This window comes from Ictidomys tridecemlineatus, chromosome 5 (assembly GCF_052094955.1).
Source record: "Ictidomys tridecemlineatus isolate mIctTri1 chromosome 5, mIctTri1.hap1, whole genome shotgun sequence".
NCBI classification, from domain to species: Eukaryota; Metazoa; Chordata; class Mammalia; order Rodentia; family Sciuridae; genus Ictidomys; species Ictidomys tridecemlineatus.
Window position 1 is genome coordinate 193,341,884 of NC_135481.1, and position 22,330 is coordinate 193,364,213.

The window sequence follows — 22,330 nt, forward strand, 5'->3', positions numbered from 1 at the left end:
CAGGACAGGGCAGAGGGGCTAGTGTTGGCCCAGGTCACGTGCCCAAGGTCATGCGGCTGGGGAACAAAGAAGCCAAGGTCAGGCTCTGGGCCTGGGTGCCCAGCAGGATGCCCAGGAGGGGCCCCACAGCCGGGCGGGGGCTTGGAGGACGCTCAGGGGTTATTTATTATTGACTGCTGAGAGGCTTCCCCAGAACCCTTTACTTTTCTCTTTGAAACAGCCTCACCACGTGGCTCAAGCTCCCAGTCCTCCTGCCTCGGCCTCCCGGATCGGATCGCTGGGATTGGGGGGCGCCGCTGCGCCTCGCTGGCTCCCGGGAGTTTCGAGGTTTAGTGGAAACAGGAAGGTGCCAGTCGGGGCCCAGGAGACAGCCTTCCAGGGTGGAGGTGGCTCACTCGGGCCAGAGGCGGAGTGGGAGAGGGGAGAGGCCGGGGCCGGGCAGGGCTGCCCGTGAGCACCAGGTCAGATGGGTCACCACCAGACACGCCACCCGGAAGATCAGGTGACGTTTCTGTCAATCGCCTCAGGACTTGGTGGCACTCTGATGGCGTCCCCTTTATTCTCGAAGGCCAAGTCCCAGGCCTCCATGGCCCTGTCCAGCGCTTGGCACTTGGCATCGTGGGCCTCTGCCCTCTGCCTCCCCCGGGGCACTTCCTCCTGTGGGCATCAGGCTGAAGCCCTGCTCTGCTGACCGCTGAGGGGGCCCGGGGGCCCGGGGACAGTGCTGTGGGAGTTGTAGCTCCTGAGCTGCCCCTTCTCGGGGCCCTCACGGACGGCAGGACTTCCGGAACAGTCGGTGAGGGGTGCGGGTGCTCGGGGACCTGAGGGCTCATTCAGGACTTTCCCACGCCTCCCGGCTGCCCGGTCACCTCGTAGCCTGCTGTCCCCAGATGATGACAACAGGGCACCTCCCTGACGGCTTTGGCCATCCTCATTTGCCACCGAGCTCGAGTGCACTTCACATTTTCATTTTTTATTATCATTATTTTAATATTTATTTAGGTGCAGCTGGACCCAGCGCAAGGCCTTTATTTTTATGTGGTGTCGAGGATGGAACCCGGGTCCCGCCAGTGCTAATTAAACAGATGTCTAATTTAATTAAAAGGGTTGGAGATGTGGCTCAGTGGTGGAGCCCCATGACACCAATAAATAAGGGAACAAATAATAAAACGATTCACTTTCCTCCCGACTCTAATTTTGACAAATTTCCGACCCGTAGGAAGGTCGAAAGGACGATGCGGAGAAGGCTCACGGGGTTCAGGGCTGTTGACTTTTCCTTTTCTTTTCCCTTTTTTTGCAGGAACAGGACCCAGGCCTCGGTCATGCCAGGCCAGCACTTTGCCACTGAGCTACGTCCCCTCCCCTTTTTACTTTTTATATTGAGAGAGGGTCTTGCTAAGTTGCTGAGGCTGACCTTGAGCTGGACGTCCTCCTGCCTCAGCCTCCTGAGTCACTGGGATCGCAGACACCTGCTACGACGCCTCACTTTTAATTTTTGGTTCCAGGGATGGAAGCCAGGGACCCTTGACCACTGAGCCTCATCCCCAGCCCTTTTCATTGTTTATCTTGAGACAGGGTCTCCCTAAGCTGCTTAGGGCCTTTCTACGTTGCTGAGGCTGACCTTGAGCTTGCCGTCCTCCTGCCTCGGCCTCCCCAACTGCTGGGATTACAGGTACGGGCCACAGTGCCCAGCCTGGCTCACTTTTAAACTTTAAAGAATTAAAAATTGGAAAGTGTTCCTGGCGAGCCATGATCGCGGCCGGGCACGACTGGAGCTGGGTGCTGCTGGGGTGGGTGGCCGGGGCGCAGGCTGGCCAGGTTGGAGGAGAGTGGAAGGCAGCCGCGCCCACGCCCAGCCTTTCTCCCAGGCCTGGGGGGACTGAGGGGCCTCGGCCAGAGGAGAAAGCCACTTTCCCACTAGGAGGTTCCGTGGAGTGTAGTGCTCAGTCTGAATGTCCCCTAAGGTCAGCAGAGGTGCCACCCTGGGTGAACCCTGCTGTGGGAAACACCTGGGGTCCAGCTGCCTGCCTGCCCACTCGGGGGTCAGAGCCCTGACTCTGGCCCTGCTAGGGTCCACCTGGGGCTGCCCTCTGCCCTGGAGGGCGGGGCTCATGGGCTGGGGGCTGAGGCGGGGCTGTGGGGCGCGCTCTAAGGCCTTTGGTGAGTGCAGAACAGAAGGGAGCACCCTGGGGACTCCAGGGACAGCACTGTGCCGGCACCTGTCGGGAGCGGGAGGCCACCGTGCGGAGGCTGGCTGTCCCAGCAGCCCTGGGAGCGTCTGGGCTGGTCGGTACTCATCTTCCCAAGTTCCCGTATCTGACAAGCCTGCGTAGGTGACGCTTCCTGAAACCGCGAGGCAGGTTTCCAGCCCCTCGGGGCCTCCGATGGCACAGGGTGACTGACGCTCCCCCGCCCTCAGGGGGTTTCAGTCTAGGGTAAGTCACTGCTGGCTCAGGGTCTGCGCATCCGCCCGGAGGGCTTCAGGCCAGCGCTGGTGAGTTTCTGGGTTCGCTGCTGAGCTGCGGTCACTGCTGACCTGACCCGCATTAGCAGACCCTGGAGTTCGTCCACGGGGGGAATGGGGTGGAATTTCCTCTGCACAGCGGTGCGAGTCCCATCCAGAGGAAGCTGGTTGGGGCAAGTAGTAAGCAATTCCTTGTCGCTTTTAGAAATGAAGCTCTCCCAGGTGAGCGCCGCCCCCAACCCTCTTCCCGAGGGGACGACTCAGTTGGGTTAAATCTTTCCCAGCAATCTTCCTGGCTGTATGTGTCTCCCTCGCATTTCACTTCCCAGTGTGCACGGCAAGGTGTGGCACGATCAGGGTGGTCTCGTGGGTGTGGTGGCACGAGCCTGTAGGCCCAGCTACGCGGGAGGCTGAGGCGGGAGGACCACGGAGCCCAGGAGTCCCAGGCCAGCGGGCAGCAGGGCAGGACTCTGCCTCTGTGAAGAGGTCCACGCGGGACGCATCCTCGTCCTGACCCCTTTCACTTGGTGACGAGGCTTGGGGACCAGATACAGCTCTTTCTAAACCGCCGCCTGGTGCCCTGCCATGTCACTGTCACATTTGCCGGACCAGTCATTATTTGCAGGACGGTGAAGGGACTCCCCTGGTTTCCTGGGTGAGCGGCTCTGGGTGGGCACCCGGCCGTGTCCCACGCCCGTGCCTAGGTGACATTCCCACTGCTGGGCGGCGCTGGCTTCTGGTTTTGGAAGGTGGTGCCAAGTGGCCCCCGGGGTCCTGTGTGCTGAGCTCTGGAGTCAGTGCCTGTTCCTTCCTGGTCTCTTCCCTGCAGGGTGGAGAAGAACCCGGGAGGGAGAGAGGGACTCACGCCAGGTGTTAGAGGCGCTGGACGTGTCCAGCCAGGCAGCCTGGAGTCTCCTCCAGAGGTGTAAATGGGGGCTTTGTTCCTGGTCCCCCGGAGCAGAATCAGAGGGCTGAGATGTGCTCGGTTGACAGAGGGAGGCCCGCGTCCTGGGCGGGACCGCTCCCCGGGGCTGGGAGACGCCTGGGTTTGCAGGCAGAGGCTGGCGACCCCCGGACCCCGCCACAATTCAAGTGTTAAAAGTCGTCCCAGGAGCCTGGCTCCTGTGTGCGGGAGGCACGGGTGGGAGGGGCGGGGAAGACGGGGCTTGGGGGGCCCAGGGCCAGAGGAAGAGGAGGAAGAGGGGGACGGAGGAAGGAAAGTCGGTGGGGAAGGGGCTGGAGGGAGGGGCGGGGAGGGAGCCTGGGAGGAGGGCTGGGGCCACGGCGGCCCTGGGGGGCGGCTGTCTGTCTGTTTGTGATTAGCAGAGCAGCCTGGTGCGGAGTGGGGTAAACAGAAACTTCCAGGCGTCCCCTCCGCCCCCTCCGCCCCCTCCGCGGCGAGCAGGACTCAGATGCTCGGTGATTAATGGTGCAGGATTCAGGACAGACCACAACACTGCGCGGACGAGCTGCCTCTTCCCAGCCCCGTGCCAGGACGGGAGTGGGGGGCGGGCGCGCAGGGCTGGGGGCCCCGCCTGCTGGGGGCCAGCGTGGAATTCTCCCTGGCAGAGCCTGGGTGACCCTGACAGCAATCGACACCGCCAGAGCGGCAGGCGGCATCCGGGGCCCGGCGGCTTCCTGGAACCGCAGCCCCTCGGCCGCTGCCCCTGACAGCTCCGATAAGAGCCCCGGCCGCGCTATCGGAGCCGGCAGAGCGTCCACCCTGCAGACCAGGGGGCTTAGTGCAGCCTCCAGGCAGTGCCCGGGAGGACGTGGCCAGGCTGGATGGACTTTCCTGAGCCCGAGCCCCGTCCCTGGAATTCTGCAGCTGGGATCTGACGCTGAGACCTTGCAGCAACAGAGACAGCAAGGCTGCTGCCAGGAGGACCGGGGGCCTCAGACGTGCTCCATGGTGAGTGTGAGGTGCCCGCAGCGGGTTGGTGCGTGGACCGGACTTCTGCAGGGAAGAGGGTGGCGCTCCCCCACACCTCCTGGAGCTCCCAGGAGGGGAAGGGAGCCTGGGTGGAGGCTGAGAGGGACTGTGGTGTCTTGCTGTGTGATCTAGGGGAGTTCTTTTCCTTCTCTGGGCCTCCCTTCACCCGTCTCTGAATGGAGTGGTTGGACCAGGTGATCTTTAGGAGGCCCTGACCGTGACTTTGTTCTTTGGGCATCTGCTACGTGCAAGGCCCTGTGCTGGGCATCCCCACAGCCGCTGTTCCCCAGGTGTTATTGTCCTCCTCACTGTACCGGAGGAAACAGGCCCAGAAAAGTAAAGCAACTTGCCTAAGGTCACACAGCCCCTCAGAGATGAGACATAGACGGAGGTCATTCCGACGTGGCTTTGGCTGAACCTCCTCCGCCCCCAGAACAGCCTCTGTGTTCTCTGGTTCTGCAATTACCCGGGGGGTGGGAGGCCGGAGGCAGAATGGAATACGCATTACCTGCCGGAGGTGGGGCCGGGAGCCGCAGGCTGAAGCCTGGCCAGCGGCCTTCAGCGTCTGGAAGGTGGCTCAGGCCAGGTGTAGGACGCTGCCCCGGGACGGAGGGTCGGCTGAGCGTCCTGTGCAGTTTCTGCCGCGTCCTGGGCTGCGAGGGAAGAGGGTTAACGGCAGGGCAGAGCGAGCCGGGGTGGGGAGAGGGACCAGCCTCCACTGGGTTCCGTTCCAACTTCATTTTGCCTTTGCAAAAATGTGTTTCGAATCACTGTGGGCCTGCGCAGCGACTCTGGACGGAACACAGTTGTGAAATACACGCACTTTCCCCGCGCCTCCCCCGCGACCGCTCGCGCACACTCTCGCGGGCTGTTGGCGCCCACAGCTCTGCAGTGGGGCCGAGCGGCCAGGAGGTAAGACGCAGACACAGTCAGAAGCCGGTGCGGTGGACACCCCAGGGCCAGGAAGCGCACAGCCCAGCGAGCGGCAGCCGGCGGGAAGCCCCTGGGGTGCCAGGCACCAGGCCAGAAGGAAGGTCCCGACACCCACATGTGGCCTCCTTTTCCTTCCTTTGGAAAATTCCACCCGCAGCAGCTCTGGGCAGACCCAGGGGCTGGTGCAGAGTCCCCCTTCCCAGGGACAAGTTGTCCCGGAGACTCCCAGGTCTGGGGAAACTGAGGCAGCGGGTGGCGCTCCCGGGCCTGCCCTGGGTTTTCTCTGTGACCTTGAACCAGTCCTCGCCCCTCTCTGAGCCTTGGCTTCCTCATCTGTGAGGCGAAGGCGGGGTTCAGGGAGCCTCAGACTCCGGGCTCTGGTTGAAGGACATGTGGGCTCCACACCAGGCGGGAACAAGCCAGAAGCTGGAGCCAGGAAATCCCCCGGGAATTCCCCAGAGCAGCCGGGGGACACCGGGACCCTGGGTGCAGCTGGGCCTGGAGAAGTGGCCAGTGCTGGAGTGCCGCCCTGGCTGCTGTCAGGGGAACAGCCCCGCGGCCTGGAAAGCCCAGTGAGTGGACGGCAGCCCTGTTCCTGCAGCAGGGTTTCGCACTGGGCAACTGGACACAGCTCCCCGCTGGCTGCAGAGCCCCCAGTGTGAGCCCCGGGGTCCCCCAGTTCTTCCAGGGAGCTCCAAGGGGACGTGCCCCTGAGCTCATGAACCGGTCTCCGGCTCCACTCAGGCTTCAGGCAGACCCAGGCCCCTCGAGATGCTTCCCCACCCACCCGAGCTCACCCGCGTCTGCAGGGCATCTCTGGAAGCCCCCCGAGCTCCCTGCACTGTGTGTCAGGGCTGCCCTGGGCTCGGGAGATGGGCAGAGGGACGATGGCTTCCTCCCCAACTCGGTGATATTTGCCATGTAGTCCCTGCGCTGTGCGCACCACCCCAGGTCGGGTGGCTTGTGAAAGCCGACTGTCTGATTTCCAGGAATTTGGTGAACTGGTTGCTAAACACAGTCATTGTTAAAGTCAAATTATATAAACGACATCAAAAAAGTCATATGTATCATTTGGCCCTGGGGACTGAACCCACGTGCCCTTTTAATTTTTTATGTTAAGGCAGAGTCTCGCTGAGTTGCTTAGGGTCTTGCTAAGTTGCTGAGGTTGGCCTTGAACTTGTGATCCTCCTGCCTCAGCCTCCTGAATATCCAGGGTTACAGGCGGGCGCCGCTGCGCTGACTATAAATTCTATTGTTATTTGCAATCGAGTGCTGCACATCCTCCACGTCGAAACCATTGTAATCAGCCCAGTAAGCGTGTGTGACGCGTGCGCGCGTGTGTGTGTGCACAGCACATCTGTGTGTGTGTGTGTGTGCACAGCACATCTGTATGTGTGTGTGTGTGTGTGTGCCGCAGCCTCTGGCCCCGAGACCTGGGCCCCTGGGTGCGGGCAGCGCCCTGCTCTGCGGCCCTTCCTGGTCCTGGGCCAGCCTTGGCTTCCCCGCGTGGGGGTGAGGCGCTAACAGGAACGGCGTCTTGGAACCGGGGAGGACAGCTTCTATTTTTAGAAACCCCGGGGCCAGGTGGGCCCTTTCCAGGTCCCCAGCCAGAAGCCCGAGAGGAAAATCCCCCTCCCCGCTCCGCCTCTCGCAGTCTGGGTCACGTCACGGAGGAGGCCCCGGGAGGGGACGGTGGCGCGAGAAGGAGCCGGGCCTCCAGGCTGACAGAGAACTAACGCCCTGCACCCCGTTCCCGGGCACGGGGGGCATGGCGGGCACGGGGGGCACTGGGGGCACGGGGGGCACAGCAGTCAGGGCTGTCCTGGGCGCGGGCCTCGGCGGCCCGGCTCCTGTCCTGGGGGAGCCCCGAGGGTCCGGCGTCCACTCTTCTGTCCATTCACTCCTTCTCGTTTTCCTTTCTTTTCTGAAATTTTAATCTTCAAGAGTGGGTCGAGGCTGGGGGTGGCTCAGGGGCAGAGCGTGGGAGGCCCAGGGCTCCGTCCCAGTGCCACCCTCCTGCCCACCGCGGGCACCTTCTCGCCTTGGCTTGGCGAGGTGTGGGCTGCTCTTCCACGTCAACTGTGCAGATGTGACTCGTCTTCCGACGCTGGCACAGCAGAAGTGCTAGAAGGTTCTAGGGAGGATCCTTCTCCATGGCCGCGTCTCTGCCTTTGGACCAGGTCTCCACTTCCTTCGCCCCAAACGCTTGTCCGGAGCCCACCTGCCCGAGGCCCTGCGCCCCACCCGCAGTCACAGATGGAAATAAATAAATACGGGGGGGGGGCTGCGGCCCAGCTACTTGGGAGGCTGACCTGGAGGATTTCTTGAGCTCTCAAGGCGGAGACCACTGGGACCCCGCGACCCAGGAGCAGAGGCGGCAGCACCCACGCTGCAGCCAGCTCAGCCACTAGTGGGACCCCGACTCAAAATGATTCCTTTTTGTTTTTTTTTTTTTTTTGGTACCAGGAATTGAACCCAGGGCACCTGACCCTGAGCCACATCCCAGCCCTTTTAAATCATTTTATTTAGAGACAGGGTCTCGCTGCGTTGCTGAGGCTGGCCTTGAACTTGTGCCCCTCCTGCCCCAGCCCCCCAAGCTGCGATGACAGTTTTGATGTCGCTCACCGTCAGGTCCCACCCCTGGGCTCTGATCCCCGCACACCAGAAAGCAAACCGACCAACCAACCCGCCACTTTGTCGCGAAGCCCTCCGGGTCCCCCGTCTGGGATGGCAGCCCACCCTCCTCGGTGGTCTCCCACCACTCCACCCCCAGCACGTCATCATTCTCTCCCTAAACGCCCGCTTAGGAGTGAGTCCATCTCCGCCGTGTCCCACAGTAGGTCTTCATCACCTGCCTGTTGGCTCACAGGAAGCGCTCAGTCAGTCTTTGCTGTTGCCAAGGCAGCCCGGCCCCTCGGGAGGCCCGGGTGAGGGCGCCTGGCCCCTCCTGCAGTGCCCGCTGTCTGTGCCCGAGTGCCACATGGACACTGCCAGGCCCGGCCAGGGGGAGGACGCGCTCGAGCCTGTCAGCACCCGGAAGCTGGCCTCCTGAGCCAGGCCCAGGCCGGTCCTCCGGGGCCCTGCAGCCGCCCCCCGGCTCACATCTGGAGTCAGGCGCTGCGGCCGGCGAAGGACCACGTGGCCACAGCCGCTGCCCAACTCCCCAGGCTCCTGGCCCGCAGGGTGTGCAGCCTGGCAGGGAGGCCGGGGACACGGCGGGGAGGCTGGGGACGTGTGGGGAGGCCGGGGACCCGGCGGGGCTGGGTGCAGCCAGGGTAGAGCGTGTGGAGTGCATGTGGCAGGCTCCGGGCTCTGGATTCCGTCCCTGCCCACAGACAAGTCCCCAGACAGCACGGCCGCTTCGTCACCGCGTCCAGAGAACCCGGGGCGTCAGGCCCAGAGGGTCTACTGTGCCCAGAGGGCTGTCACCGTGATGTCCCCATGTCTGTGCCACAGCAGCGCCTGGAGGGTCGGAGCCTGACAGCCGCGCCACAGAGGCAGCCTGCGTCCCACTCAAGTGGGGGTGGTGGGCGGGGCACCCCAAGCTCTCCTCCTGGACCTGTCACAAGCCTTCAAACATGATGAAACCGAGGACCAGAGAGGTTAATAACTTGCCCCCAGCCACACAGGCCAAAGCAGCAGACATGGTTTGCCTTCAGCCTCTCAGTAGAGCCGAGTGGCTAAGCACCGCCATCTCCTCAGTGCTACAGACCTGAATTCAAACCCTGCATCCCTGGCCACCTTGCTGTGTGACTCTCAGCAAGTTACTTTGCCTCTCTGAGCTTCCAAGAATCTAAAATGAGAAAAGCTCTTCTCCAGACGTCTCATCAAACGTGTATTCCTAAGCCTTCTTTGCCCTCTGTTATATTTTATCAGAGTCAGGGTCTCACTGAGTTGCTTAGGGCCTTGGCAAGTTGCTGAGGCTGGCTGTGAACTCTCGATCCTCCTGCCTCAGCCTCCCAGCACTGGGATGACAGGTGTGCACCACGTGCTCCGCTGTTCCTGTGCCTTCTTGCTCCTTGTTGGGCTCTGGCCGTCTCTGGACTCTCCCTGGAATATGCTGATCGGCGTGAGGTGGGCAGGGCTCCTCCTGGGCTGAGGGTCCATTCCGCCCAGGCCAGATGGGGGCCGGAGCGGCTTGCTGTGCTTGGAAGGCGCTTGCTGGGCTGGGCGGCAGGAGGGCGTGTGCCCCAGCCAGTGTCCACTTGGGGCCTGGACTTCTGTGACCCCCTTGGTGGAGAGGGCCTGACCTGGTTGAGGTGTGAGCAGCACAAGCCCCTGTGGCCTGGGGGTGAGGGGCTGAGTGGCGGTCACTCTGGGGCTGAGTGGCGGTCACTCTGTGCCTGTGGGCAGGTAATTCTCTGGATGAAGCCCCTTCACTCGGGACGGCTCTGTTTCTGTCGCCGGTTAGTCCTGCTTGAGATCAGCCTTCTTCAACAGCAGCCGTTGGCCGCCCGCCTCGAGTCTGGGGGTCCACAGGGAAAGCGGCCTCCCCTCCGCCCCCCGGCTGGTTGGGATGCGGGGCTCCGTGGGCCACTCAGCATCCCAAGTCTCGACTCCAGGAAAGGACAGAAAAGTGACCTGCGGCCACACTTGACTGGGAGGACGGTGGCTGCGGGGGGCCTCACTGCCCATCTGTCCTGGCCCTGGGTGCGTCGCCTGGTGACACTGTCCCGGGTCCCGTGAGGAGGGCGCTCAGGGGTGTCTGTCTGCGTCCCTCTCTCCAGGCCCCAGAGGGCTCCTGGGGGGGGAGCCGTGGCCAGAGGAACGGGCGACACTCAGAGTGACCCGAACCGGCCACCCGAGCCAAACCTAGGTCCACTGCTGTCGGTCATGATCCACAGACAAGGGACCAACCGTTCAGTGCCCACCTTCCTTCCCCGTGCTGAAGGGACGTGGTGGCCCTGCACCCCAGCCCTGCCAGGTGACGCGAGCCGTCTTCACCGAGGCCCCAGGTCCCCGAGCACTCTGCCAGCACTGCGTCTGTGTGGCTCCGCCAACGCGCTCAGCGGGTCCCCGCGGTGGACGTGGGGCGGGTCCTCATCTTCTGTGATCACAGGTGGCGCTGCCCTGGGTCACCTGCGGCTCCGTGCGCCCCGCCCTCGCCGCAGCCTCTGGTGTGGGAGCCACGGTGACCTTGGCTCTGGACTCTGTGTCCACAGGGCGACAGACGCGGGTGCGGCCAGGCCTGCCCGGCATGCGGACGGGCCTGCAGAGTGGGCCAGGGGTGGGCAGGCCCTCCGCTGCTCCCCACGGTCCTCCTGAGACCCCAGGTGTGTCACGGGGGGTGGCGCTGTGCCTCAGGGGGCCTGGGGAGAGGGTCTGCCTGGAGGGGTCTGTCCAGGCCGTGTGACCGTCTTCCCGCAGACCCTGGGTCTCCGCCCCAGCACCCCACTGTATGTGACACTGGTTCAGCACCGGTGGCCTCTGGGGGCAAAGACGCGGGGACCGAGACCTGGAGTCCTGACATCCTGCCCGTCCCCTCCACGTCCTCATCCCCAGAGCAGGAAACTGGTGACACGGGTGACGATGGGGAGGTCTCCAACCCGGAGACCAGGGGGAGCAGGGGCCCGCTGGTGCCAGGAGGTGTCCTGCCTGGGGCGGGTCAGGCCCCAGGGACCTGCGGGCAGTGGCCTCGAGTCAGAGGCAGCTGCAAAGGAGTGACCGGTTCTGTGGCCTGGGTTGTGTCCCTCTGGAAGCGAGGCGAGGGCTCTGTGGCACGCGACTCCCGGGGCGTGGTGGCGTCCTCGTGGTGTGGGACCCTGTGAGTCCGCGGTAAGCGGGACACTGTTGGCATTCTGCTGAGGGACACTCAGGGTTGACAGTGGCAGGTGCCCTCCAGGAAGAGCCCGGGTCCAGCCTCACGCTGTAAAGTCGAGTCTGGGGAGGCCCCAGGGGGACCCGGTGCCCCGAGGTGGACCCTCGGGGGAAGCCAGGCAGCGCCCGGGCTTGTGGCCTCTTCACCCTGAGGTGGACTGACGTGGTCACCCCAGGCCCAAGGCGGAGGGTGACCCGCAGGAGCCAGGCCCCCCCACTCTTGCCCTGACCCAGAGCCCAGGCAGGAAGTGGCCGTGGGGTCGAGGAGTGTCCCTGCGAGGCTGTTGTCCTAGCACATTGCTGACATTTTTGCATCCTGGGACAAAGGGTGAAGGAACCCAGCTGGACCTTCCTGCTTCCTGGTGGACACGCCTCCTGACCGGCCGAGCGGCGCTGTGGTGCCTGTCTCTGGCCTTCCTGTCCCCCCCTCAGTGATGAGGACCCAGCTGGGTGGGTCCCGGCGACAGGACGGGTCGTTGAAGGTGTCGGGGCCTTGGGTGCTGTCCCCGGCCTTGGGTCCTGCCGCAGAGGAGCCCTGCGGACCCCGAGGCCAGACCTGGGGTCAGCTGCGCAGGCTCCCTGTGGGCACGGAGCTGGCGTCCCCGTCCCAAGGTCCCAAGCCCAGGGCACTCGGCACCCAGAGGCCAGCTCAGGGCAGGTCACAGCAGAGGCCTGCAGCTCCGCAGCACCTGGCCTGGAGGTGGACGCTCTGCACCCCTGGCTGGCGCCTCCTGCAGGATGCGCAGAGCAGTGCAGGGTGGGGGGCGGCCGTTGACCAGGTGCCGCAGATTCAGATCTAGACCCAGGGACGGTCCCTAATGTCCCTGGCTCTGATGCCACCCTGTGAGGCGGGATGGGGTAAGGACGGCACTGGTGAGAGCTAAGTGACCCACAGGAAGCTCGTGTCACCAGGACACTGACCAGGGGTGCAGCCGGGGGGCCGAGGACAGCAGAAGGCCACTCTCTCCCAGCCCTGGAGGCAGACCGAGGGGCGTGGGCAGCCGAGGACTCTGAGGACCCCTGCTTCCTCTGCCCCCTCTGGGTCTCTGGGTGGCCAGGAGGCCTGGCTGACCTGGGCTTGGAGCCACACCCTGCAGACCCTCTCCGTCTCCACTGACCTTTCTGCACGCGTCCCTCCTCCTGCAGGGACATGGGCGGTGGATTCAGGGCCCACTCTAAGCCAGGGTGACCTCCGCTGAGCCAGGACTTCAAGGGCCCTGTTTCCCCGCAGGGTCACTGCTGCGTCTCTGGGTGGACGGACGAGCCTGGGGACGCTGCGACCTGCGCCTCCTGCTAGGGAGCCACAGCTGCTGACCCTCCCGCCAGGGGGACCCCACACGCCCAGCCCCCAGCTCCCATCTTCCTCCTCCTGACACGTCCCCTGCGTGCCCCTGTGAGGTGGACGGTGAGGCCCGCGGTGCGCCTCTGCCATAGGGGCCGCTCTGGGAGGCTTCGAGTGGGCGACAAACTGAGGGTGGTCCATTCAGGGGACTCGTGCTGGCCATGGCCATTAAGTGCTGGGCAGGCCTGGAGCAGGCCCCGAGGGACGAGGGCCTCTTCTGACGCGGAGGGGCAGGAAGGGGCCTCTGCGTGCGGAGCTGCCCTGGGCGGCCGGAGCGTGTGCAGGGGCCCCGAGCCCCAGCTCAGGACCGGGAAGGGGGGTTGTCCTCCAGTGACAGGGGACAGCTGTCCTGTCAGCAGGCAGAGCTGGTGGGCAGGTTGGAGGCCTCTAGGAGAGTAGGGGACTCCCAAAGGACAAGGCCAGGCTGCCAGCCCTTGCAGCGGGTGGCTGCAGTGGGCAGGAGCCAGGCGAACAGTCAGACTGCCCAAACGCAAATCCTGTTCCCCCACTGACCACTGGGTCTTAGTGAAGCCCCCAGAAGACAGATCGCAAGGGAGCCCCCCTCAGAGGGCTTGTGGGGGGTTCCGGGGGGTTCCAGGAGCTGACAGCATGCAGCACGTTTCCATGACACGCAGCCGGGCCCAGTGGTGCCCGTCTGTGATCTCAGAGACTCGGGAGGCTGAGGCAGGAGGATCACAAGTTCGAGGCCAGCCTCAGCAGCTCAGGGAGAACCTGTCTCAAAATAAAAAGGACTGGGGTGAGGCCCGCGGTCAGGCACCCTGGGGTCAATCTCCGGAACCTCCGCCCACCGCCCATGTCACCCTCCCTTGTCCCGGGGTGCCCCAGGGTGGACGGTGTCTGCAGAGGAGGGGGAGCCCCACCCCGCTGCCCCCGGCTGGGCTGACGCGCAGTGGGCGAGGCCTCTCCCGGAACCCACCCCAGGGCAGCGAGGAAGGCCCCCGGCCACAGCTGGTGGTCACTCCGGCAGCCCGCAGAGGGCGGGTCACGCCTGTGGGCATCAAGCGTCTCATCCCTGTGCGGGAGTTGGGGGACACAGGATGCCCGCAGCCCGCAGCCCTTCCGCCTGGAAGGGGCCGGAGGTCAGAGGCGGGTGCCCGGGTGGGCGGGGGGCGGAGCCGCGCAGGGCCCAGCGCACTGTGGCGGGAGTGTGGGCATCGCGGCTCTGAGACCCGGGTGCCGCCGGCCTCCAGGTGGGCAGTCTGTCCCCGGCTCTGAGTCACCGAGTGGGGAGCTGAGCCCGAGGGCCCTGCACTGACTGCGGGCGCTGGCCAGGCCGAGGACACAGGCCAGCTGGCCACCGCTCTCCCACGGGGTCAGTTTCTGAGCTGCCAGAGGCTATTGGCTGGTTGTGGGCAGCAGTGGCCCCACGGGGACACAGTTCATGGCGAAGGGACAGGGATCCCTTGAGGGAGTCCTGGGCGGGGGCAGTGGTGCCAGCGGGTGCCACACCCGTCCCTGGTGCCCAGCTCCTCAGGGCCCCAGCCCCTCACCCGGGCCTCGGCTGCCTCCAGGACACAGGCAGACCTGGCCCTGGTCCTCTGGGGCCCCGGGAGGACGCGGCTGGGCCCAGTGAGGACGGGGGCTTCGCCTTGGTGAGGTCCTCCCCAGGGACAGCGCGAGCTGGCCTGTGGCGGGCTGCGGGCTCGGCCCAGCCCTGACCCACCTGGGCTTCCTGTCCTCTCCCGCCCCTGCTCCTGCGGGGCCTGTCCTCCTCCTGGGGCTGCAAGCCCGGCTCTGCTGGGCGGTCTCTCCAGGCCAGACCCCCTTCCCTCCCTGGTGGGCAGGGGCCGCGGCTGCTGGCCGTGTGGGGGCTGCCCCCAGCCCTGGCCACCCTCCACTCGCCCTGCCAAGGGAGCAGGCCAAGGGGCGGGAGGGGGCGTCGAAGCCACCACCTCTCTGACCACAGCTGGAGGGGACCGTCCACCTCTTGACACGTCCTAGTCGCTGGAAGTGTCCACCTGCCCTCTCCCGAGGTGGGATCAGGACACCGGCCGGAAGCTGCCCCGCAGGGCAGAGCCGGAGTGGAGCCGGTCAGTCTGACCTCGAAGCCCTTCTCACCGGTTCCTCCTCCCCAGCCCCTGAGACTGGCCGGTCCTCTCTGCCAGGCAGGACGGCGGTCACTCTTCCCTGAGAGTTCACTGAGCACCTACTACGTGCCAGGCACGGAGCCTGCAGCCCAGGACGGTGCTGCCTGAAGGAGAGCTGTCGTCCCTCACTGACCACAGAGCAGGGGTCCTGCCTCTCCTTCCTGGATCTGAGCCGCTGTCTCTCACAAGCCGCAGTCAGCGTGGCCGGGAAGGGACTGGCCAGTGGGACCCGAGCTCCTTCTCCCGGGCACTTGGGGCCTGCAGGGGGCGCCCGGGCTCAGTCCTCCTCCCAGCCGTCCTCCATGGCACCGGGTGGGGGTCCCGGGGAAGAAGTGTCGGGGTCTCCAGCCACCAGGGATGCCCGCGGCCCCTGCTGGCCTTCCTGGCAACCGGGTGAAGCTGGCAGCTGGTCACTGTGTCCCCTGGGCAGGGGCCCTGCCTGCATGGCTTCCCCTCCGCTCCCAGCCCCAGCACCTGAGCCCCTGCCCGCTGTCCACCTCCAGCCCTGCTGCAGGTCACTCTGCTAACAACGTGTCACCGGCCTCAGCAGGGTCCGTCCCATCCTGGCCGGGGGCCCAGTGTGCCCACCCGAGGCTGCTGAGGGGGTCCCAGAGGGTCCGCGGGGTGGGGCTAAGCGCTGTCTCTCGGCAGCAGCTGGACGTGTCCAGGCCCCCATCCTCCTCTCCGGGCAGATGGGCGCCTCAAGGTGGAGCAGGCTTGGCCGAGCCCAGGAGGGCGGGAGGAGAGGACGGTCACTTCCCAGGCTACACCCTGCTGCAGAAGTGGCCTCACGCTGGGCGCCACCCGGCAGCGGGTGACGAGTGTGTGACAGCAGTGGTCGGCAGCCTGGGCTCCGGAGAGGTGGCCCCAGCAGGGGTGGGGGCCAGGAGGAAGAGCACGCGCCGCACATGTGTGTGAACAGCGTGTGCGTGTGTGCGTCTGCACGCGTGTGCGGGAGGGGCGTGTGAACACGTGTACCCGGTGCGTGTGCAGCCTCGTCCGCTCCTGCCTTCGGGGTGTGCCCTGTCCCTGCAGAGCTGGGGGCGGGCAGGGCGGGCGGCACGTGTGGGTGCCACCTGAGGACCCGTCCCGCTGCCGTGGGACAGGCCACTTGTGGGCCCCGGCTGGAGGGAGACGGGGCTGGAGGTGGACGGTGCCCTCTGGAGTGGCCCCCTGGCCCGACGGCCTCGGGTGAGGAGGTGACCTCGCAGCATCACGGACCGCACCCGGGCAGTGCCGGCCCCTGTGCACTGGGAAGGAGATTTGCCGCCTCCGCGTGGAGGAGTGGACGCTTCTCCAGGGACGGCACGGGTCCTACCCTGAGGTGGCTGGGGGAGCCCGCACGGCAGAAGGACGCAGGACCCCCGGGGACCCGGCGGCTGGTGTGCGCCTGCCCCACCTGAGCCAGCCCGGAGAGAAGGCCACGGTCCTCCCGCCACTGCCCAGGCCGCTGGAACAGCCTGCCCACAGTGGCCAAGGTCACACCCACTCCACAGGGAGGACAGGGGCAGCCTGGGCTCCGTCCACCGGCTCAGCCTCTGCTCCCCTGCCCCGGCCGCCGCGCCCGCGGTTCCAGAGCAGGAGGAGGACCGGCTCCGGGAAACCTGAAGAGCAGACCCGGGTGGCCCCGGCCAACACTGGCCCCACGGCCTGTGTCTGCGCCCCGGCTCTTGGCTGCGCTGCGCGGGAAGGGGAGGCCGGACGCAGGAGCCCACCGAGAAGTGCTGAGGACCAGCCGTCTCCTCAGGGGCCGGGAGGTGCTGCCCATGTCCTGGGGGACCAGGGGTGTGGCGGCTGCACTTTAACCGGCCCCTGGTGGCCAGGGCTCCCTCCCGAGGTGACCGCGGTTCGTGCTGATGTTTCAAAACACAGTTCAACGGAGCCAGTCCTCAGCCCCAGGAGCCAAGGAAAACCCGGCTTTGGGGGAGGTTGGGGGCACAGGGGCCGCCGAGGATCGATGCTCCTCCTGATCCTCCAGAGCAGAGGCCAGGTCACCACCGACAGGGAGGTGGGCCCCGCGGGAGCCTCCTGCGACGTTTCTTGCTGCATTTGAAGAAGTGGGCGTCCTCTCTCGGCAGCCCGGGCCTCCAGTCGTGGCTGGATTAAAGAGAGATGATCACGTCCGTCCAACCTGCCCTTGTCCCCCGTTCTGAGGCCCGAGTGGAAGACAGATGGACACGGCCTCCTGCGTTGCGCATGATGAAAACCCAGTTCACACTGGTTTACGCAGAAGAGGACTCACAGGTTTGCCAAAGCGCACAGTCTGAGACTCGACGGCTTCAGGTCGGGCTGGGTCCAGGAGAGCCCCGGGCGAGGTGAGGGTTGGGGCTGACCTTCTTTGGCCTGGAGGCCACTCCCTGGCTGGACCCGTCACAGCAGCTTCATGGTCAGGGCAGTCGGACCAGGCGACGTCCCACCTCACCTCGACTATTCACGGCAGAAAGAGGTGTGGGTCCCTCACCACAGGACCCCGTGGTGCTGCCAGAAGGAAGATGTGCCCCGCAGAGCACCTGCCTCCACTCGGCCAGAGTCCAACGCCACACAATGCCAGCCCCAGCCCCCAGCCCCTGGGGTAGCGGTTCAGCCTCACCCGGCCCGAGAGAGGAGGGGGCCCAGCCGCCAGGATCGTGGCCTGTGGGACGACGGTGGTGGCCTCGAGGTGAACCTCGGTGGGACTGTGATCGATGACTTCAGTGGTGGCCGGGGCCTCCCCGCCTCCCTTGAGGCCAAGGTCTTTGCACACATATCCCTATCACCCTCCCTCGATGGCCCTTGGCTGGGGAGGTCCCCTCTGAGCAGGCCGTGGCTGGAGGCCTGCGGACGTGATCCCCTTGGTGGCCCTGGCTGCCGGCCTGAGGGTCACGAGGACCTGTGACCTGCTCCGTTGGGCGCCGGGAGGAATGGGGACGCAGGTGGCAGTCTTGGCCTCGGGTCACCAGGAAGGACAGGGCGCACCTTGGCCGAGAGGCCGAGTCACACACATGTGGCTGCTCTGGCCCCTGGCCACAGGCGGCGACCGAGGGGGACAGCCCCGGGCCCCGCCCAGCCCCCAACGCACCAGGCCCAGGCCCCTGCCCTGCTGCCCCGCGGCTGCCCGGGGGGACGGATGGGGTCCTGCCCTCCCCCGAGGGCTTCTCCTCCAGGGACCAAAGCCACTGCTCCCCGGGCCTGGGACCCTGTCACCGCTGTGCCCTGGAGAGGCTGGAGGCCGCCCAGCGCTCGGCTGGGAGGAGAGCCGGAGGGCGGACGTGGCCTCGGCCCCTGCAGCGCCCGGCCCTGTGTCCCTGCTGTCCTGTGATGCCCTCCGTCCTGTGGTCACTCAACTCACTGGTGGCCGCACAGCAGCACACAAGCCCCAGGGAGGACACGTCTCTGCCCCAGGCCTGGCCTCCGGTCTCCCTGGCCTGGCCTCGCCTGAGCCCTCGGGTACCACAGCCAGAGGCCCTGGGCCGGGGAGGGCTTGTCCTGTGGACAGTGGGTCCCTGCAGCTCTGTCCTGACCTCTGCCTGCCCGCCCAGCACTTCGTCCAGGGGGGAGCTAGTCACTGGGGACACACGGGGACACTGCTTTGGACCTTGTTTTCCAAAGGGGCTTGGCTGCTTTGTTGATTCTGTGAGTCCCATGACTAGAAATCTGTTCGACAATTTCAGGTTAGAAAGACACAAACTGGAAGGTCATACGGACATTTCTTTTGGTTATTAAATCTTCATATGCAGAAAGTGCGATGGAATCAATACGAAGAGAGACTTGTCAGTTCACATAACTGAGACTTCTGTGGGGAGTGTGGGCTTCAGGAGAAGCTTGATCCAGCCCCTTGACCTTCTCCCTGGGGATCCAGTGTCCTGTGGCACCTTCCCCTCACCCCGTGGCTGAGGGCACATCCCCCCGATGGCCACCAGCTCTTGACCTTTCTGCTCCTGTCTGCACTGACTGGAATGTCCTCTGTGTCTCCAGCTGAACATTCCTGAGGGAGGAAAGTGAAGGGACAGGCCATCTCTTTGGGTCAAGCACCAAAATCCTGCCTGTGGCCACAGAGGAAGGTCCCCCCGGGTCCAGTGTGCCAGGATCCCTGGTCATCAGCAGCCAGACCCAGCAGAATGCCAGAGGGCGGGGATGTCCCCCAGTGCCTCCCGGGAAGCGGGCTCAGTGGGCGAGTCCCCAAGGTCCCTGTCCCGGAGTCAGGTGCCAGACCTGGGGTCCAGAGGCACGGCCTTCGTCGCTGTCCCCCCCACCCGGAGCCCCCTTGGCTCTGAGGCGGTGCTGGCCGAGGGCCGCTTATTTTCTTTCTTTCTGACCAGGAAAAAGTCCTGCTCTCCACAACAATGTGCCCGCGTCATCGGGGCTGGAAGAACCCGTTTGGCCAAATTTAGAGCCCACAGGAAGGCGGGGTCAGGTCAGAGCTGAACTCTGGGCTCTGCCAGGGCCCGCGCTCCACCTGCTGCCCCGTGGCTGGAATGTGCCCTCGGGCTCCAGCCGCAGCCGCCGGGATTCTTGAGTGTGAGGACTGAGAGAGTTAGATCTGCCGCTGCTCTCAGAAGCTGTGTGACGCTTCCTGCAAGTCCAACCTCTCTGAGCCTGAATTTCACGACCGTTTCCAAAAGGGGGAGGGGACAATAACAAGTACCTCACAGGATTTTATGGAGATTAAGAGACTTTTATTGCCCTGAAATATATCCACGACATAAAATCTGCCATTTTGACCATTTTCAGGGATAGTTCTGTGGGGCCAAGTGCGTTCACATTTGTGTGACACCACCACCACCAGCCTCCTCCAGAGTCGTTCATTTTCCCCAAGTGAAACTGTCCATCAACACCAACAGGGCGCCTGGCCCAGGGTAACCGCCGTTCCCATTTATTTTTTGTTTTGTTTTCGGGGGGCGGGAGGGGGGGCTAGGAATCCGACTGCTCTAGGGACCTCCCGCGAGAGGAACCCCCAGGACTGGCCTCTCGTGGCCGGCTGCTGGCTCGCACGGTGCCTGACGGCCTGCAGTCTCAGCTAGTTGGAGGCTGAGGCAGGAGGATCTCGCACCACAACCCACGAGTTCAAGGCCAGCCCGGGTGACAGAGCGAGGCCCGTGTCAGAGAGGGAAAGAGAAAGGAAGAAAGAAAGCTTCCTCTGTGCCGTGGCATGGAGCAAAATTCCCTTCCTTTTCAAGGCTGACTAATATTCCACGGCACACATATGTATGTATATGTCTGTGTACACACACACTCGTGTGCACAGTACCACACCCTGTCACCCACCCATCTGCCACCTACTTCCACCTTTGGACCATTGTGAACACGGGGAACCAAGGTCTGCTGGAGCCCCGGGTCCCCAGCTTCCACGTCTTTTGGGTGTATCCCAAAAGTCTGATGGAGATGTCTTACGGAGCGGGACTGGGATGCAGCTCAGTGGTACAGCATGGGCTCCGTGTGGGCGGCCTGGGTTCCATTCCCAGCATCACCAAAATAAAAAGGGCCAGGTGCAGCGGCTCACGCCTGTCATCCCAGCGACTTGGGAGGCTGAGGCAGAAGGATCACCAGCCTCATAACTAGTGAGGCCCTGGGCAAGACCCTGTCTCAAAATAAGAAAATAAAAAGGGCTGGACGTGGCTCCGGGTTCAGCGCCCTGGGTTCCGTCCCTGGCACGACAGCAGGCTGATTCAGGGGAGGGATGCCTCGCCCACGACCCGCACGCGGTGCCCTCAGCGCACTGAGCTGTGAAACCAGCGCCAGGAAAACAGCAGACGGAAAGGTTTAAAATGTGGATCCGTCAGAATTAAAGGGCGAGGGTGGCCTTTGCCTGTCTCACTGGTGGTGCCTCAAAGGGGGGGGCCTGGGCAGAGGGGACGCGGTAGGCGGGTCTCCCGGACGGGCCCTGGATGTCCTTGGCCACGGGTGATGGGCGGGTCCTTGGGGTCCTTGCGCCTTCTGACCCGGGGTTCAACCTCTGGGAGCCCATCCCAAAGACGGGGCCTCAGACTGCCCAAGACTCGAGCCCAGGAACGTCCCCGCGGCAGAGTGCGCGACACCAGGCCGACCTCTGTGTCTATGGACAGGGAAACGGAGCGGCATGTGCTCTGTGACGTTAGGAGTGACATGGGAACCCACTGCTGGGTGGGAGGGCTAACATCGCACATCCCCCTGGGGTCACCGTGCAGCGTGTGCGGGGCCCTCACTCGGTGCCCAAGCCCCCGAGCTCTGCCCATACCTCCCTTCACTTACCTCTCCTCCTGGTGCAAGGGGTGGGCACCCTGTGACAGAAGAGGAAACAGCGGTTCCGAGTGGAGACGTGGTTTTCAGGGCCAAGCAGCCGCCTGCGGCAGAGCTGGAACTTGATGAAGGCCCTTGGGCTCTAAGGAGTGGAAAAGGGAAGGGAGGTTCTCCTGAGCCGGAGGGGGAGTGGGGGCGACCTTGGCTCCCTCCTCAGACTCGCCTGTATTTCCCCAAAAAACTGGAGGGCCGAGGGGGAGGCAGAAATCCGCGTCCTGGGTGCCAGCAACTCGGAGAGCGGGACGTCCTCGGCCTCGGCCTGGGCACCTGCCAGCGCAGTCCCGCGGGTCCTGCTTAAAGACGCGCAGAGGTCCTGGCTGTGCCTGGGCCGGTGGCTTACTGCTAGGCATGTGCTGTGCTCACCACACACACGCACACAAGCACACACGCATGCACACGCATGCACGTGCACACATACACATGCGCACATGCACACGCACACACAGACATGCGTGCACACACGTAAACACATATGCACATGTGAGTGCACACACACGCACACATATACACATGTGCATATACGCACGTGCATACACAGACATGTGCATACAGACACATGTGCACACACATACTCACATACGTGCATGCACATACACAGGAACAGGCACACACAAACACGCACACACCCACATACAAAAACATGCACACGTGCACAGGCTCACACTCACACATGCACACATACGCACATGCATGCACACACACCCCCTCACACACATGCACACACACCCTCACACACACACCCCCTCACACACATGCACACACACCCTCACACACACACACACACAGCCGCGCAGCTGAGCAGGAGGGACACCAAGCCCCGCGGGAGCCAGCCCCTACTAGATGGACGCAGGCGCCACGGGCCCAGCCCTCCTCAGAGCCGAGCAGGGACGTGGGGACTCTCCCGTGAGAGGGCGTCATCGGGGTCTGAGCGACCCCAGCTCCTTCCAGATCCGCTCCGTGACTGGTGTCATGGCGCCCGTCCGAGGCACGGGGACAGCGGGGTGGCCGGCCTGCTCTCCTCGGGCAGTGCACCAGGTGCTGGGCGGAAGGAGGGAGCTTGTCCCCAAGCCCCCGGGCCCCCCACGGCTCCTGGGGGTCCCCGCTCCTTCCCTGGCACCCCACCCTGTGGTCTGCGGGGGCCGGGGGGGGGCTCCTCTGGAGAAGCCGGGGCTGTCCTGGTCCTGGGGACAATCTGCGGGGAGGACCGAGTCGGCACTTGGGGACACCACGGGGAGGACCTGGGGTGGCCCACGGGCCGAGAGCCTCACCCCGGACAAAACCGCCCCTGGGTCAGCGCGCTCCCCGTCCACTCACCTGCCTCAGCCGCGTGGACGCGGTGCCGAGACGGCATGCGACAGAGTGGCCCTGGGAAGGCGTCCTCGCAGGGCCCTCTTCACTGTCCCGCGGCCAGGAGCAGGGACACTCCTCAGAGGGCTGGGGCATCACAGGGAGCCACACAGATCAGACCCTGCCTTCTA

The 22,330-nt window shown here is 64.7% G+C and overlaps 2 protein-coding genes across 11 annotated transcripts in view; one reads left to right on the forward strand and one right to left on the reverse strand.

The window, feature by feature from the left end:
* Window positions 1-3,890: 3,890 nt before the first annotated feature.
* The window catches only part of Ripor3 (RIPOR family member 3), a 63,221-nt gene continuing 44,781 nt past the window's right edge, over window positions 3,891-22,330 (forward strand). For 5 of the 6 annotated variants that reach the window (XR_013439806.1, XM_078051912.1, XM_078051914.1 and 2 more), the window contains exon 1: window positions 3,891-4,376. Coding sequence is in view for 4 of the 6 variants with exons in the window: in XM_078051912.1 (XP_077908038.1) it covers window positions 3,891-4,376 (486 nt within the window). In the remaining 2 variants the exon portion in view is untranslated. The remainder of the gene's footprint in view (window positions 4,377-22,330) is intronic. The other variant, XM_078051917.1, reaches the window with a different exon arrangement.
* Window positions 19,231-22,330, reverse strand: part of Ptpn1 (protein tyrosine phosphatase non-receptor type 1) — a 105,019-nt gene continuing 101,919 nt past the window's right edge. For 2 of the 5 annotated variants that reach the window (XM_078051926.1, XM_078051923.1), the window contains 2 exons: window positions 20,805-20,934; window positions 19,231-20,628 (listed from right to left, as the gene is read on the reverse strand). In XM_078051926.1, coding sequence (XP_077908052.1) covers window positions 20,402-20,628; window positions 20,805-20,934 — 357 coding nt within the window. In that variant the 3' untranslated portion in view covers window positions 19,231-20,401. Of the gene's footprint in view, window positions 20,629-20,804; window positions 20,935-22,166; window positions 22,287-22,330 lie in introns of all 5 variants that reach the window. The other 3 variants (XM_078051929.1, XM_078051925.1, XM_078051924.1) reach the window with 3 other exon arrangements.